This window comes from Scyliorhinus canicula, chromosome 6 (assembly GCF_902713615.1).
Source record: "Scyliorhinus canicula chromosome 6, sScyCan1.1, whole genome shotgun sequence".
NCBI classification, from domain to species: domain Eukaryota; kingdom Metazoa; phylum Chordata; class Chondrichthyes; order Carcharhiniformes; family Scyliorhinidae; genus Scyliorhinus; species Scyliorhinus canicula.
In genome coordinates, this window is record NC_052151.1 from 185055537 (window position 1) to 185073759 (window position 18223).

Consider the following 18223-nt stretch of genomic DNA (forward strand, 5'->3'; position numbering starts at 1 on the left):
GAATGACCCCAGAAAGAGGACAATGAAAGAGCCCAGAAAGAGGACAATGAGCGACTCCAGAAAGAGGACAATGAAAGATCCCAAAAAGAGGACAATGAGCGATCCCAGAAAGAGGACAATGATCGACCCCAGAAATAGGACAATGAAGGACCCCAGAAAGAGGACAATGAAAGATCCCAGAAAGAGGACAATGAGCGATCCCAGAAATAGGACAATGAGCGATCCCAGAAAGAGGACAATGAACGACCCGAGAAAGAGGACAATGAAAGATCCCAGGAGGGCAATAAAGACCCCAGGGGAGGACAAAGAAAGACCCCAGAAGGAAGGCACTGAAATACCCCAGAAGGAGGTCACTAAAATGCCCTCGAGGGAGGGCACTGAAATGCCTTAGAGGGAGAGCATTGAAAGACCCCAAAAGGAGAGCACTGAAAGACCCCAGAAGCAGGGCAAAGAACACCCCAGAAGGATGTCAATGAAATACTCCAGGAGGAGGACAATGAAAGACACCAGAAGGAGGATAATAAAAGACCCCAGAAGGAGGGCAATAAAAGAGACTAGTTGGGCAATGAAGGACCCCAGAATGATGGCAAAGAAAGACACCAGAAGGAGAGCACTGAAATACCCCAGAAGGAGGGCACTGAAATACCCCAGAAGGAGGGCACTGAAATACCCCAGAGGGAGGGCACTGAAATACCCCAGAGGGAGGGCACTGAAATACCCCAGAAGGAGAGCACTGAAAGACCCCAAAAGGAGGGCATTGAAAGGCCCCAGAAGGAGGGCACTGAAAGGCCCCAGGAGGGCACTGAAATACCCCAGAAGGAGAGCACTGAAAGGCCCCAGAAGGAGGGCACTGAAATACCCCAGAAGGAGAGCACTGAAATACCCCAGGAGGGCACTGAAAGGCCCCAGAAGGAGGGCACTGAAATGCCCCAGAAGGAGGGCACTGAAAGGCCCCAGAAGGAGGGCACTGAAAGACCCCAGAAGGGCACTGAAATACCCCAGAAGGAGGGCACTGAAAGACCTCAGAGGGAGGGCACTGAAATACCCCAGAGGGAGGGCACTGACATACCCCAGAGGAAGGACAATGAGAGGATCCACAAGAAGGGCAACTAGAGAATTGAAGAATGGAAAGATGTCAATACTTTGTCAGAGACAGACCTTACCAACAGTAAAGCCAAAAGGGTGTAGCTAAAGTTAAGACAAGTAGAAATGAAGGTTCCATTTGTGAAATGTATATATCCAGCAAGAACATGATGGGGTCCCCTCAGAAAAAATGCAGAAATTAAAGACTTCAAAAAGTAAGGATTATTGAACATAAAGAGCAATCAGCAAAACTAATCAAATTCTGGAGAAGACATTAAAACAACACAAGGAAATGACTAACAGCAAAGCTGGAGAATAAAAAAAGTTTCAAAAATTTACCAAATGTAGTTAAGAAGGAAAACTTAATGAGACAATGTAGAATAAGCTGAACTCCATGAAAAGGCAACTATGAAATAAGAACAAGTCCACTGGCAAATTGACTGAATGGATTAAGAGCTTGAAGAAGGGAAGCTTGACAATGAGAAATTAACTGAAGAGGTAAAACATTGAAATTGGCAGCAGAAGTAGCAATTCTGAGAGAAAGAACACGAGAAAACCAATCTGATAAAATGGTCGATGAAAAAGATGCTGAATTGAAATGCTGGAAATACAAGAAACTTGATTTAAGTACCAGAAATAAAACCACAACCATTCCATCACACATGACAGACCAGCAGCGGGATTCTCTGCCCCGCTATGCCACATTTCTGCCTCAACCCGCTGGCTGGATTCAACGTTATGCCAGCCGGTCAATGGGGTTTCCCATTGTGGGGCAGCCCAACGCCTTTGAGAAACTCCTGAGCTGCCGGCAAAACGGAGCATCCCGCCAGCAAAGAATCCAGCCCCAGGTTTGTGAAAAAACTGTCAAGACATAAGACTTTGTTGTATTGTGATGATATGTGCCTGCATGAATTATAATGCAAGGTGCTTGGCAGAGAAAGGGTCAATGTGGCACTGGAGAGTGGTACCACCCACAGTGTGATGTACGTAACCACATGGTCAGAGAACAGTCTAGGACAGAATTAAGAAAGCAGCAAACCTGCATGAAACTGCTCCATGCAAGACCATATTTGGAATTGTATATAGTTAAAGCCTACAATAAATGCAAACACACAATCCTCATGATTTCATCAATGATCCATCACCATTGCATCATAAAAAACCCATATTAAGTACATAATATGACATGGTGTCATGATATGAAACTTCAGGAATGGCTCAAGTTTCATCCCAGAAGTTTTGACTCTAAGACTGGTCCCCTGTCATACCAAATGGACATAGAGGAATGGATCGTTCTTAAATATATGGACCACTTGAGGAGTAGAGAGAAGCTCCAGGAGTCGGTGTTTTCAAACCCATAATCTCCAAAGTACCTGATTAACCTGTTGTAGACAAAACGGATGTCTCTGTGGTCTTTTATCAGAAGGACATACAGGGTATATTCTGGTGTATCTGGTGTTGCTTGAGATGGGAGAGGGGTGTTATGGCGCACAGCCGAATGTGGCACAAACGTCCTACCCTACTTTTTTTCCAGTGATCTGTGCAATGTGGTAACTAATTTTAAACTCTGCTCTTGGACTGTTTGGGGAATTCATCATCCTATCAAAAGAAAAAAAGATCCTGGACTGGATTCTCCACCACCTGCTGTTCTCTATCTTGACCAGTAGTTGCTATTCTTCTCATTTCACCCACACACTTTAATATGAGTATGAATAGTTACACATCACGGTTCACATTATCCTGATCCTTTGAAGGATAAGGAAGCCTCAAGAGCATGTGGCAGCAAAGTTCCCAATGTGGCAGAGAATCCAACATCATCCAAAAAAATGGGATCGGCACCCTCAAATTGACCCATCTACATCCTATTAATGGGCTGAGCACTGGCTTCTCCAAGCCTGCAGAAATCCCTGTTCCTCTACAACAGGATTCACATGAGCGAGAATTGGTGTAGATATTTCCTAGCATAGCCCTGGCATGGTGGACCTACACAAGTCGCTCTGCCAAGACTCCACTGGCGACCTTTATGGATCACTGAAGCATCCACGCACAAATACATTCATGAGATCATAAATATTCTTTTACCAAGAAGCACAATTAGATTAATGTCAACAAAAATCAAGCAAGCCAGGATGCCAGTGCACTCGGCTTTGCTGAAATTTCTAGATTCCCACAGAATCAGGGTTCCATCAACAGCATTCATGTGGATATAAAAATTCCCAAGCAACAGGACTCCAATATAAACTAGTAGGCCTCTGCTTGTTCAATGTACAATTGTGCACCATAAGAAACTTATTATGCAGGTTTGCGCCAGATACTCAAAAGTGTTCATGACTCATATATCTTGAGTAGACATCTTCAAGAGACAATATAGGTACAGGGCCAGCTCCTCAGTGACAAAGGGTAGCTGCAAGGACCTGGCTGATGATGACCTGGTCAATGTAGTAGCTTCAGGCTCCTACAGAGAGAAGGTACAAGGCTGACGCCACTGGCATCCTAAAGATGCGATGATGATTCCTGGACAGATCTAATAGAATATTCTAGTATAGTCCCTAGAGAGTCTCATGGATCCCAGTGGTTTGCTATGAGCTGCACAACCTGGTGCTACAAAGGAGGGAGGACTTGCTAGATGATAGGGAGGAGTTGCAAGTTTCTTCTGATGAGGAGGACCTCAAAGAGAACAGTGGTGATGAGTTCAAAGAAGCAGGGCAAGAGGCCATAGCATGGGCCAGATGAGACAAGCATGTGCATGAGGCCCTCATTGCCACCAGATTCCAAGAGGAAGATGACAGGTTGCAGTGAGTACCCTCTTGGACATGTGTCCTCTATCTTGACCAGCAGTTGCTATTCTTCTCATTTTACCCATACACTTTAATATGAGCATGAATAGTTACACATCAGGGTTCACATTATCCTGATCCGTTGACAGATGAGGAAGCTCCAAGAGCACGTGTCCTTGCTGAGACAAAGTGCAAACTGGCCGAGGGCATGCCAGCATCAGATATCAGAAGCTGCTGCCTCTTCGAACATCTCTCCAGCAGCCCAACCACAATGGCGTCTTGAAAGATGCAAGAACTGTTGCATCCTTAGTTGGTTCATAGCTTTATGTCTTCAATCTGACAATGCTCCTCAAGGAGATCCACCTGAAGCAACAGAATAATGCACTCCATTTAACATTGATGGTGAATCAAATCTTCACACTAATTCACAAGAAAGCCAATGACATCCTGTGCAGTGAATTCATTGAAAGATGAATCAGTTGTTTGTAGTGCATTCTTTAAAAGCACACTGAATAACATCCAGCACTCTAAGTTAGAGATTGTGGGCTGCATTTTTCCTCATCTTAATATGGATGCAGACCACCTGAGCATGACAACCTCAGATATTGAAAATGTCTTAAATACAGACATTGTGCCCTCAGGTCCAGCCCTGGCCCTTTAGAAGTCCAAAATGCTCAAATAACATATCGCCCTCAAGGGCACACATCATTGCTAATAAGAAGCATACTTCAGCAACATATCTTCACTCCTATACCAATGCTCCCCTCCACATTGTCCGAGGCAACAAAGTGCCCTTTCAGAGCGTTCTCAAAGGTACCATTACCCACCAGAAATCACCATTTGGAATTAGTATCAGTGACCTCGGTGAGGGGACACACAGCGTTGCATCCCAACTTTGTGACGAGAGCCTTGTCTCTGCAATAGGCACAACCAAAGAATATGAGACACTCAAGGTTGGATGCCTGAGTGCCAATACAACACTGTGACAGAGCTTTGTTATATTGAGTTGGCAAAGTGCTCCCACTTATTGGTGAGCTTAGCAAATGAACACATCTACAATGAAAGTAGAGAAAGCCTGCTGAGTGCCATGCCCTTTGGCCTGTGATGACCTTGATTGTCATTCTTTGGAGGACCGAGACATGGAGGACATCAGCCTACTTTGGGTGAGGGACAGGAGCACCCTCCTTGGCTTGAGGAGCTAGAGGTGATGGGGGCACAAGAAAGGGGATTGGGATCAGCTAAGTCCCAGAGCATGGGTGGATGACTCTGGTGTGTTCAGCTGCTGGTTCTCTTCCGTTTGGGTGCCCGGGAGCCCCTTGTTTACTCCTTGAGGAGAAGGGGCAGCTGGAGTGAGATCCAAGTGCCCTACCCCTACTCTCTCGTAGTCACTGGTGAATGCCCAAGGTCTATAGTTCCGCAGCAGTGAGGTACAGGCGCCAGCCTTCGCCCTCCCTTTTCTCGGCTCCCGTCTTTGCCTTTTCAAGTGCGTGTTTTATGCAGGCTGCCCAGTAATCGGTCAGCCAACCGGAAATTACGTTCCGCGACCGATCGCAGTCAGAAGTGCATTTTGCGCCTGCTTCTGCGCTCAACAGCAGGAGCAGAAACAATTTCAACACCAGGAGCAGCAACATCACTAGCAGGAGACAAACACAGCACAAGCAGTAACAACAGCACTAGCGGGAGGTACGCCAACAATGACAGTAGCAGCAACAACAGCAGCAGCCTTTTCTGCAGCTACAGGCCACTCGGCAGGACAGAGCGGATGGACACAGATCTCCAGATTTAAGGAGACAACATTCCCCAGTCCTGAGTAAACAGGCAGAAACTCAGCTTCCTCAACATGACAGAGCAACATGGAGGCTCAGGCTTTCTTCATAGGTTGCTGTTGATACCTGTAGCCTCCTGGAACAACTTCCTTCCAAAAAAAAACATATGTTGCCAGTGGTCATCATGGTCACCTTACCCAAGAATATTTTGTCTCCGGTTCCTTTCAGGGATCTGATTGTAATGTATAATTGTTTTATTCTGCCGCAGGTGTTCACACCTCCACCCAGACTAAGCAGAAGGCTCCTTGGAGACAAGGGATATTGGGCAGGATTCTCCGATAATGCGGCTAAGCTGGTGCGTTTTACGAAGGTGTCATCTGGCTGCTAGGAGCAGCGATCCCCCAACCCACAGGGGGCCAGCAAGGCACTGGAGCGCTTCACGCAGCTCCATCTGCCGATACGGGCCCCAGCATGGGCAACACGGGTCCGCGCATGCACGTGGGTTGCCATCTCCGCGTCGGCCCCCACGCAACATGGCGGAGCCCGACAGGGGCCCGGCATGGAGGAACCTAGGCACCCACTGGAATTAGCCTGCCCGCCGATTGGTAGGCCTCCGATCGTGGGCCTGGCCACCATGGAGACCCCCACCTCCGGAATCAGATCTCCCCTCCCCCCCACCAGGACGGTCCCCGCAGCCAGAATGCCAAGGTCCCGCCGGGTAGGACCACACGCAACAATGCGACAGGACTCGGCGGAAACTTGGCCTGTCGAGCACAAAGAATCGCCGGCCCGGCGTTGGAGCAGTGTAGCGGGATTCGCGGCCCCCTGGCGTTTCTCCGACCCGGCACGGGATCGGAGAATCCCACTCATTGTCTTAGAACCTAGCTCATGACAGTTCTGAGGAAATATATCACTGGTTAAAAGGAAAGGTACAACAAGTCACATAATTATAAGGTCAATCATTGAGCAAGCCTTTTGGTTATTGAAGGTGCAATTTAGGCACCTGGCCACATCTGGAGGCACCTTTCTGTATGCAACAACAAGAATGATAGTATCTGCTGTGCCTTGCACAACATAATACTGCATAGAGGGATGGAACTGCACAAGGAAGAAGGTGCTGACTGCTCGGTATCCTCTGACGATGAGGAGGAAAGAAGCTGGAGGAGTCGCATGTGGACAGGATACCTGCAATCAATTATCTGGCTGCCAGGGAAGCATGTGATGGATTCATGCAGACATTGTTCAGTTAACCTGAGTGTGTGAAGAATTATGAACTCTCTACTGCTACCCCTCTTCCAACACATTTCACAGCCATAAAACCTTTCATCATATTCAAACCCTTTGGTCATTCTCCACATCGGTCATCCCATTTTGAAGGTAATGTCCAATTGCAAATGGGGTTGGAACAATGAAGATTAAAAATAAAGATCTTGATTCTTTTAAATTTCTATAGACATAATGGCATTGAAGATGTTATAAATACGTGAATCGTGTTGTGCGTGAAGTCTTCCTCTTTTGCTTTTTCTTACTCCAATGTGCTGCTACTACCAGGGTTTCAGAAAAGCTAGTGTCAGGTTACTTCTTCCTTTCAGTACAGCTTAGATGCCCGTGGCAGACATGTTCTGGGTTTTGGAGCTCATGAGGGACCACTGAAGACTGATGCACCAGCACCAATACAAGGGCAGACTCGGTCATCGGGGCAGCAGGCAACTTATGTGTTCTGTATATAGCGGGATAGAGGGGAAAAGTGGGAGCAATTTGAGATAAGCCCCATTTTCTTGTGCCCTTTCTCCATTTTCCCTCTCATGGCCGAGCACTTGGCTGGACTTCAATGAGGCATTGAACATCCAAGGCAAGACTTTCTTGAAGTGTTGGCCACTGTAGACTTGTGAAGGAGACATATGCCACCAACACTGAAGAAGGTTCAACATATTTTATTAACTACTTCTAAAATAATAGACATATGATAACCGTGGGTTTACACGATGCTAGTTTAACTAGAGACCTGTGCCTGTCCGAACCAGTTGAATCTCTCAGCACATGGTGTCTGTACTATACTTGATGAGCTCTTGTGCTTCTGAGAGGCAGTATCCAGAATGAGCTGGAAAAGTTATGCCCTCTGCCTTTGTAATGCGTGTGTTCTAACTGGTGATTGGCTGCGGTGTTTGTGCATGTTGATTGGTCCTAGTGTATGTCCATCAGTATGTGTCTGCACCATGATATACTGGTGTATATTATGACATCCCACCGCTTTAAAAAAAATTTGATGTGAATGTGTGACAATAAATAGTGCGGGTGCATGAAGAATGTTCCTAACTACATGTGAGGTGCGAAGACGTATGTACAAATCTGTATACAGGAAAATTAAGCTATATACAAGGGAAGGTGCCTGGTGCAGATAATTGGTAAGCAACAAATTGAACAAGAACAGTGCTATATACAAACCAATAGAAAACAATTTAACAAGGAAGGAAACATCTCAGAGAGTCCATAAATTAGCAAAGTTCATAAATTCAGTCTCTGAGGTGGGCGACGAACTCTGGTTGACCGCCTCAAGGATGGGTCAATAGCCGCTAAGTCAAGAGCTGGGTGGGCTGCAACACAGTCAAGGGGAGGCAGAGTGACCGGAAGCTCTGCACAGTCCATGGCAGGGTCAGCAGATGAGCTGTTCTGAGGATCCCGTGACAACTGTAGAACAAGGCGAAGGGTACGCCGATTGCGGCGCCGAATGCACCCGTCCGGTAACCTAACCAGGAAGGAACGGGGGGCCACCTGCCTGAGGACAACAGCAGGTGCAGACCAGCCACCATCCGGTAGATGAATGCGAACCTTGTCATTTGGCTGGATGTCAGGGAGATCAGCAGCACGTGAGTCGTGTGTCGCTTTTTGCTGGCCCTGAGACGTCTGCATCCTGTGAAGCACGGGGACATGATCGAGATTCGGGGTGTGAATCGACGGCACCATCGTCCTGAGGGTGCGGTTCATCAGCAACTGTGCAGGCGACAGCCCAGTGGAGAGCGGGGCGGAGCGATAGGCCAACAAAGCGAGATAGAAGTCAGATACGGCATCGGCAGCCTTGCAGAGTAGCCTCTTGACTATATGAACCCCCTTTTCCGCCTTGCCATTGGACTGAGGGTACAGGGGACTGGACGTGATGTGTACGAAGTTGTATTGCCGGGCGAAGCTGGCCAATTCCTAGCTTGTGAAACAGGGGCCATTGTCCGACATCACTGAGCGGGATGCCATGCAGGGCAAACGTCTCTTTGCACGCCCGAATGACAGCAAAGAAGTGAGGTCGTGCAACCTGATGACCTCCGGGTAGTTAGAGAAGTAATCAATGATCAACACATAGTACCTGCCCAATGCGTGGAACAGATCAATGCCCACCTTGGTCCAGGGTGATGTGACCAACTCATGGGGCATCAGGGTCTCCCGTGGATGGGCGGGTTGAAAACGCTGGCAGGTGGGGCAGTTGAGTACCGCATTGCCAATGTCGACGTTGATTCCCGGCCAATAGACAGCTTCCCTGGCTCTGCGGCGACATTTTTCAACACCTAGATGGCCTTCGTGCAGCTGCTCTAGGACCAACTGGCGCATGCTGTGCGGTATCACGATGCGGTCTAGCTTCAGGAGAACCCCGTCAACGACCGCCAGATCATCATGAACATTGTAAAACTGTGGGCATTGGCCCTTTAGCCACCCGTCCGTCATTAAGCGCATGACACGCTGCAGAAGGGGGTCAGCCGCTGTCTCACAGCGAATTTGTACCAGGCGTGCATCCAATGCTGGCAAATGGGAGGCTGCGAACTGAACTTGAGCGTCAATCTGGCAAACGAACCCTTCGTGATCGCATGGAGTGGTGACCGACCTAGAGAGGGCGTCGGCAACGACAAGGTCTTGTTGGAAATCATACCTCCGGAGCTTGGGCAGGATGCATTGGAGGTGAGGCGTCATATCATTCAAGTCCTTTTGTATTATGTTAACGAGCGGGCGATGGTCGGTCTCAACAGTAAACAGGGGAAGTCCATATACATAGTCGTGGAACTTCACGACACTGGTCAGAAGGCCGAGGCACTCCTCTATTTGCACGTAGCCCTGTTCTGTGGGGGTCATTGCCCGTGACGCATACGCAACGGGGGCCCATGACGAGGCCTCATCACGCTGCAGAAGCACGGCTCCAATTCCAGACTAACTGGCGTCCATAGAGATTTTATTCTCCTTGTTCGGAGCGAAAAAGGCCAGCACTGGGGCCGTGGATAGCTTGGCCTTCAGTTCCCTCCACTCGAGCTCGTGGGCAGGGAGCCATTGGAAGTCCGTTGTCTTACGAACCACGTGTCTGAGGGCCGCGGTAAGTGAGGCGAGATTGGGAATAAACTTTCCCAGGAAGTTTACCATGCCCAGGAACTGGAGGACCGCTTTCTTGTCCTCGGGCGTTTTCATGGATGTGATGGCAGCAATATTGTCCTCATCCGGCCGCACACTCAAATGGGAGATATGATCACCCAGGAATTTAATGTCCGACTGGCCGAAAGAGCATTTGGCCCTATTGAGACGGAGGCCATGCTCGTGAATGCGCTTGAAGATGCGTTTGAGGCGGCTGATGTGTTCCTGCGGGGTGGTGGACCAGATTATTATGTCGTCGACGTAGACACGGACTCCTTCGATTCCCTCCATCATCTGTTCCATTATTCTGTGGAATACTTCGGACGCCGAGATGATGCCAAATGGCATTCGGTTGTAGCAATATCTGCCAAAGGGTGTGTTGAATGTACACAGCTTTCTGCTCGATTCATCCAGCTGGATTTCCCAGAAGCCTTTTGAGGCGTCGAGTTTTGTGAAGAGTTTGACGTGGGCCATTTCACACGTGAGTTCCTCACGTTTGGGAATCGGGTCGTGCTCCCGCATGATATTCCCATTAAGATCTTTAGGATCTATGCAGATCCTTAGCTCACCGGACGGTTTCTTCACACAGACCATGGAACTCACCCAGTCGGTCGGTTCCGTGACTCTGGATATGACCCCTTGGCCTTGAAGGTCCTGGAGCTGTTGTTTGAGGCGGTCCTTAAGGGGCGCTGGGACTCTGCGAGGTGTGTGTACCACAGGCATGGCGTTGGGCTTGAGTAGAATCTTGAATGTATACGGGAGCGTGCCCATGCCCTCGAAGACGTTGTGGTAGTTTTGGATGATGGAGTCGAGTTGCGCTCTGAAGTCGGTGTCAGGAGAGAGAGAGTGAACCCTCTGCACCAAGTTCAGCAGCTTGCATGCCTGCGCACCAAGCAAGGAGGCTTTCGAGGTGGCAACGATCTCAAAAGACAGGACAGCTGTGTGAGCACGGCGTGTCACTTTGAGTTGGCAGGATCCAATTGACTTAACTCAGTTATAGTCAAGCAGTTGGCATGCAGATGGCAGGATGGCAGGCTGGACACGGAGGCTGCGAAGGTCAGACGACGCAATGGGATTGGCCGAGGCGCCAGTGTCCAGGCGGAACCTCCCTGGGGACCGGTTGACCATAAGGGTGGCACATCACTCATCATCCGGATCAGTGCTGTGTATTGGAATGGGTTTGGTGCTGCGCTTAGGAGACATCCTGTGCCTGGTTATAATGCCAACTTGGAAAGGGGCTTGCAGGTCATCGCTGTCAAAGTTGGAGGACAGGTCTGGAACGTTGATTGTGGGCTGAATGGCCTGGACATCCCTGCGAGGCTGGCTGGATCTCCTGAAACTAGCAAGCTGGGTCGACCTGCATAAGGCAGTATAGTGGCCAAGCTTGTCACACCGCAGACAGTGTCGGGTCTTCGTGGGACATTGCCGCTTTAAGTGGGCGGAGCCACAGTTGCCGCACGCCGTTGCATCGGCACGTTCGTTGTGCCACCGCGCATTAGGCGGTGCGATCCAGCGAGGTGCGCGCCTGCGCAATACGGTCCTCGACATCACCACGTTCGTTGTGTCCCAGCGCGGGAGCCTGCGAAAAGCGCGTGAAATGGCCGCCTTCGTCCAGACTTAGGCCCTGGAGAGACTTAATGACCTGGACCCGTTCTGCCTCGTGGGGAGCTTGCTGCGCCGTTTCAGCGGCCTGGATGCGGGAATATCGCGTGGAGGCGTGCTCATGGAACACGCAGGTCTCTATGGCAGTTGACAGGGTGAGCTGTTTTACTTTAAGGAGCTGCTGGCGCAGGGGCTCCGACTGCACACCAAAAACTATCTGGTCACGTATCATGGAGTCAGAGGCGGATCCGTAGTTGCAGGACTGCGCAAGGACACGGAGGTGGGTGATAAAGGACTGGAAAGGTTCGTCCTTACCCTGTAGGCGCTGCTGAAATACATATCGTTCGAAGCTCTCGTTTACTTCGACTTCGCAGTGGCTGTCGAACTTTAGGAGGACCGTCTTGAACTTTGATTTATCCTCCCCCATCAGCGAAGGTGAGCGAGTTAAAGATTTGGAGGACATGGTCCCCGGCTGTGGAGAGGAAGAGAGCAATCTTCCGTGCGTCCGAGGCAGCTTCCAGGTCCATGGCCTCGAGGTATAGCTGGAAGCGCTGTTTAAAAATCTTCCAATTGGAGCCCAGGTTCCCGGTAATGCGGAGAGGCGGCGGCGGGCGAACGGAGTCCATTCTGCAGGATGGCAGGAGACTGGTGGAAGGCTGATCACTGGTTGGTAGGTCTCAGAAGTACTCACATCCCTCAACTACTGGTACCATGAAGTGTTGGGCACTGTAGACTTGTGAAGCAGACATGTGCCACCAACACTGAAGAAGGTTCAACACTATTATTAACTTCTTATAAAATAATAGACATACGATAACTGTGGGTTTACACGATGCTAGTTTAACTAGAGACCTGTGCCTGTCCGAACCAGTTGAATCTCTCAGCACGTGGTGTCTGTACTATACTTGATGAGCTCTTGGGCTTCTGAGAGGCAGCATCCAGAATGAGCTGGAAAAGTGATGCCCTCTGCCTTTATAGTGCGTGTGTTCTAACTGGTGATTGACTGCGGTGTTTGTGCATGTTGATTGGTCCCTGCGTGTGTCCATCAATATGTGTCTGCACCATGATATACTGGTGTATATTATGACATTTCCCTCACCCTGTTTAAAGCGACAGGTGGAGTTTGTGGGCCAATGGTGAGAATGTCTGGGTACCATGGCTGATTCTTTATGCGGGTGGCCACTCTTTCCATGGAAATGGACAACAATACATATGCCTGAAACATAATGGCACTCTGGCCAGAGATGGACTCCTCCAATCTCTCTCCAAGGGTGCACATTGCCTCAGGAAATGGATCACACATATTTCCCATTACTGCTCCAGAACTATCATCTTCATTGATGACCCCTGAGGCTCACATCTGTGCCAGATGCCCTGAAATACTCCGAAGGTGGTTCTCCAGCATCTGCTCCAGCACCTGCTCATATACAATATGCATGCCTCACCATGTGACAGCCCAGATATATTTACTGAAGTCTCCACTGAGGTGTGTAATTCAGAGATAGTAGAGGGCTTGCATGAATTCTATGGCAGTGCTCCTTCAGAGTCTACCCTTTCAAGATTAATTTGCTTTCTTCTGCTCCAACCATTGAAAAATAAACAGAAATCGCGGCAACACATTCATTTTAACCGCCTGTACCGACCTGCCAGTGACTGAGGGAGACCATCCCACCTTGCCAGATCAGCCTTCACTCACCCCATCAAACTAGAAATGTTGTACCTGCGGAGCCTCCCCTCACCCCCGGGCAACCTGCACCCCCAGGTACCTAAAGTGAGTCGCTTCCCTAAGGAATGGCAGCCCCCCCCCCCCCCGCCCCCACCCCCAGCCGAGACCACAAAATACTCATTCTAGTCTAGATTTAGTTTTACCCCAAGAAAGACCCAAACACTCGAAGTAGCTCCAATATTCCCCGATCGACATGCTCGGTTCCGACACATATAACAGCAAATCATCGACATATAAGGACACCCTCTGCTCTATTCCCCCACCCCCTGCACTATTCCTTTCCATACCCCCGAACCTCTTAATGCGATGGCCAGTGGCTCAACCGCGAGTGCAAACAGCAGGGGGGACATAGGAGTGAAAAGAAAATCGAGCTGATGTTGTTTGTGCGATCACTTGCCCTCGGCTTCTTACATAATAGCTTTACCCAGTTCACAAATCTTGGTCCAATCCCAAACCGCTCCAGAACTGCCATCAAGTACCCCCATTCTACCTGGTCAAACCCCTTCTCAGCGTCCAGTGCTACAACCACCTCTGTTTCCTTCCCCTCTGCTGGTGCCATAACGACGTTCTAATGTCTGAAAAGAGCTGCCTCCCTCTCACGAACCCCGTCTGATCTTCACCTATCACCTTCGGGAGGCATTCCTCCAGCCTACCCGTCAGTGCCTTCGCCAATACTTTTGCGGCCACATTCAGAAATGATATGGGCCTATACAACCCACACTCCGTCGGATCCTTATCTTTTTTTCGTAACAGGAAATCGATGCCTGCCCCAAAGTTTGTGGCAACACCTACTTCCCTATTTTCCTATCGCCTCTTCAAACATCCCCACCATTAAAGGTGCCAGCCTATCCTTGAATTTTTTATATTCCACCGGAAACACATCCGGCCCTGCCACCTTCCCCGACTGCATCTTCCAGTCGCATCCTTTATCTCCTGCTCCACTATCGCTCTAATGTAGCCCTGTCCCCCTCCCCTAACCTCGGGTACTCCAACCAATCTAAAAATTCCTCCATCTCACGGTCTCCCCCAGGTGGCTCTGACCTGTACAACCTCTCATAAAATTCCTCAAAAATCTTGTTAATCAGATCCGGAGCCACCACCAACTTCCCTGCCCTATCTATCCCTCACCTGAATAATTTCCCTTGCCGCTGCTTCCCTCCAGAGCTGACCTGCTAACATACGCCTTGCTCACCTCAGTTGGCGCACTGCCTTTCAGATGGGAATTTGAAGTGCTGAAAATTATTTGACCTGGAAGGCACGTTTTGTGGAAGAGAATGCTGTAGAAGGCAGAATGTGGGAGTTTGACACCTGAAAAAGCTATGTTCCTCAACATTCCTGACTTTGTGAAGTAATTCAACCTCTTGTGACACTATATTCATATTCCAGGGAGTACACCCCTGTTGCTGATAGCTTAATTCAGTCCAACCAGACTTTTCATATTCATAGCTGGCTTCTTCCTCACAATTTCAGAAATGTGACACATGGAGAATTTTAAGAATATTGAGGCTGGGATTCTCCCAGACCTGCGCCGGGCCGGAGAATCCCCACGATCGGGCCACGCCGTCCCAACGTCGGCAAGCGATTCTCTGCAGTGCGGAGAATTGGTGCCAGGGTGTTTGGCGCGCCAGAGCGGCCCGCCGGCCGATTCTCCGGCCGTAGGAAAAGAGCCAAGTCCCTCCAGCGCCGTTCTAACCTGCTCTGGGCCGGCGGGACCTCGACATGTAAGGGTCGGGTGGCGACCTGTGGGGAGGGGAAGGGGGGGTCCGACCCCGGGGGGGCCTCCGATGTGGCCTGGCCCGCGATCGGAAACCACCTAGCAGAGGGCGGACTCTGTGGCTGGGGGCCTCCTTTCCTACACGCCGGCCCCTGTAGCCCTGTGCCATGTTGCATCAGGGCTGGCACGTTGAAGGAGGCCACTGCGCAAGTGCATGTTGGCGCCGGCGCCACTGTGCATGTCCTCGGTGGCACCAGCGCAACTGCGCATGCGCGGATCCCACTGCGCACAGTTCGCGCCGAGATCTGCAGCTGGAGCGTCGCAAACCACTCCAGTGCCGTGCTGGCCCCCTGTAAGGGCCAGAATTAGACATGGGAGCGCCCCGTTCATGCCATCGTAAAACACGATGGCGTTTACGACAGCATGGACACTCTGCTGCGGGATTGAAGAATCCCGCCCTGGATTCTAAGTATCGGGCAATTTCTGGGTTAAAAGCCTGGGGTTATAGTGTGTTTGGCTGCCGTGGTCATGCTTTTTTTTAAAAAAAAATCTCTTTTGCAGGATTTGGGATCTTTCAGGAGCCTGAAGGTGAAATTGACCAGAGAAATGTGTTTTCAGTTGGGCTACTGCACTGTGGTTTGACTAGAGGAAGTCCCTGGGGAGTTAATGTGCTTTCAGTCCAGAGAGGTAATTCGTTTTTCAGCTTGGGGAAATTATGTAATTACTGTTTGGAGCTAAGAGATTCAAAGAGAGATTTTGAGAAAGCTTTTATAAGAGTTAAAGTCTGATCTGGCAAGCCTTGTTTTGACCACAATTAAAGGCAGTTTTCTCTACCAATAGGATAGTTCCAAAAAGATTAATAACAGTTAAAGGAGGGCAGTCTTGTCTGACGACAAGGAAGAAGCTGAGACATGCTAAGTGAAATAGCTATTTGAAGATATTCAGCCAGAGTCTGAAGTGGTTCAAACAGGAGCCAAAATTTGTTCTGTTCAGCAAGTATTGCTTGATGCCACATTATTTTTAAAAGTTGTTTTCTTGTTGTTTATGAGAAATTGATTTGGATTGTTTCAAGGGTAATTGTAAGTTGTTCAATTTGGATGTCAGTTAAAGGGTCTAATGTTGTATTCATAACAAAGTTTGGTTTCAAAATACCAAATCCTATTTTTTTCATGTAATCACTCCTGGAGCAAGTCATTCTTTCTGCACAGTCTTACAAGATAAACTAGGATACTCGGGTTTTGGTCCAGTATCCTGGCCACTGTTGAGGTCTGACTCAGTTTGCAATAATACTGGGGGTTCATCCGGGGTCTTGAGCATAATTTCTTGTTTGACTGGGGTTATTGAACATGAAGACAGTGAGTGTGTGGAACAATAGCATTCTTTCAGGCTTTAAAATTTAAATAGGGAGTGAATAGAGATAGATCTTTTAGTTGCAAAATCTTTCTTTGGGGTGGAAGAGATTACTCAGGATGGTTTACAAAGGGAAACTAATGCAAAACTTTTGGGTTTGGCGGAGAAGTTGCAGTTAACTTTATCTAAAGGGATGAGGAACTTAAAGATAATACAAGTTATGGCTCAATGTTTAAATTTGTCAGAGACAAAGCCTGAATCAGTAGGATTAGCTCGAATTCAATTACAAATAGAAGCGAATGAATTGTAAATAGAAGCAAAGGAAGAGGATAGATTGTCACTGGCAGAAGCAAAGGAAAAAGAGAGATTGGCAATGGCAGAAGCAAAGGAAAAATAGAGGGCTATTCAAGAGGAAATGGAAAGGAGGAAGATTGAGGTAGAAATGGAAAGAAACTGAAACTGGCACTGCAAGGAGAACATCAACTTAAAAAGTTGGAGTTAAAGGCAGAAGCTGAGGAAGGTCCAGAGGAAGAGAAATACTTCCTAGTCAAAAGCTTAGTAGGGATATGTTTCAATATATTCAAGCATTGGCAAGATTTTATGAGAAAGATGTGGAAGTCTTTCATCTCCCGGGGGTGGGCGTGTGAATGCAGCCACGCCGCTCCCACACCAGGCCACCAATTCTCCGGTCAGGGGCCATTGAAAGCGGCCCCGGTGACGATTCTCCGCTTTCAATAGGCCAGTGCCTGCCGAGTCCCACCGGCGTCATTCGCATAGGGTCCTACCCAGCGAGACTCGGCGTATTGGCTACGGAGGGGTGGGGGGATCCGACTCCGGGGGGGCCTCAACAGTGGCCAGGCCTTCGATCGGGGGCAACCCGGCACGCTCATTCCGGGGCGGGTGCCTATGTTCCTCCGCGCCGGGACCCTGTGGAGCTCCATGTTGACCAGTGGGCCGGCGTGGAGATGGCCGTGGCGCGCGTGCACAGACCCGCGCCGGCTGTAGCACGCATTCACGGTTCTGAGCCGGCCTTGTAGGGCCGGCTTTCAGATCCGGAGCAGCGCACAGCACTCCAGCGCCGTGCTAGCCCTCTAGCTCGCGACTGTTTGGCCGGGATTTGGGAGATTTTGCCATTGAACCTTTTGTGGCACTGTATCCATGTTCTGGCTGCTTCAAAGATTTCCAACCACAGCTGGTTAGTTATGTCTAACTAATCTAGTTGAATGTTTTGAGGGGATTACTAGCATGGTGGATGGCGGAATGCTGATGGAAGTTGTCAATATGGATTCTGATATGAGGTTACACACATGAAATTTGAGGTTAGCTTGTGATATGCATTACCAATTGGTCAGAAGGTAGGAGATTGCAATGTATGCCTAATTTTAAGATTTTGCAGTCATGGTTGGATTCCCGCATGAAAGAGAACTTTTTATGTATCTTTTGAATCCCTTCATCCTTTGCTTTTGCTCCTAAAATGTCAGCATTCTTAACCCAAATTTAGCCTTTTAAGTGCTGAGTGAGTATAAGAATGTAAGGCCCATAACGTTTTTACTTACTTCTCCTTTCGGTCCTTTTTCTCCTTTTTCACCCTTAAACCAAAATAAATTACAATGTCATTGATATAAAGATTCTCTCTGTTGCCTTTCAAATAAAATTTTAAAGTGACATTCTTATATTACCTGTAGACCTTCAATACCCTGTATTCCATCAGGACCTGTATCACCCTGAGAAAGAACAAATGGTTAATGATCAATGTCCGGTTTTTCAATCTTACAGAAAATAAACAGTACATTGACAATAAAAACAGAAAATGCTGGATGAA

The 18223-nt window shown here is 48.8% G+C and overlaps 1 protein-coding gene and 1 long non-coding RNA gene across 4 annotated transcripts in view; one reads left to right on the forward strand and one right to left on the reverse strand.

The window, feature by feature from the left end:
* Positions 1 to 18223, forward strand: part of LOC119967745 — a 320884-nt gene that overhangs the window by 93448 nt on the left and 209213 nt on the right. The gene's annotated exons all lie outside the window — the stretch shown is intronic.
* Positions 1 to 18223, reverse strand: part of zmp:0000000760 (collagen alpha-1(IX) chain) — a 134048-nt gene that overhangs the window by 39104 nt on the left and 76721 nt on the right. For all 3 annotated transcript variants that reach the window (XM_038800642.1, XM_038800641.1, XM_038800640.1), the window contains exons 22-23: positions 18081 to 18125; positions 17958 to 17990 (exon numbers count right to left, since the gene is read on the reverse strand). In XM_038800642.1, the coding sequence (XP_038656570.1) occupies positions 17958 to 17990; positions 18081 to 18125 (78 nt within the window). The remainder of the gene's footprint in view (positions 1 to 17957; positions 17991 to 18080; positions 18126 to 18223) is intronic.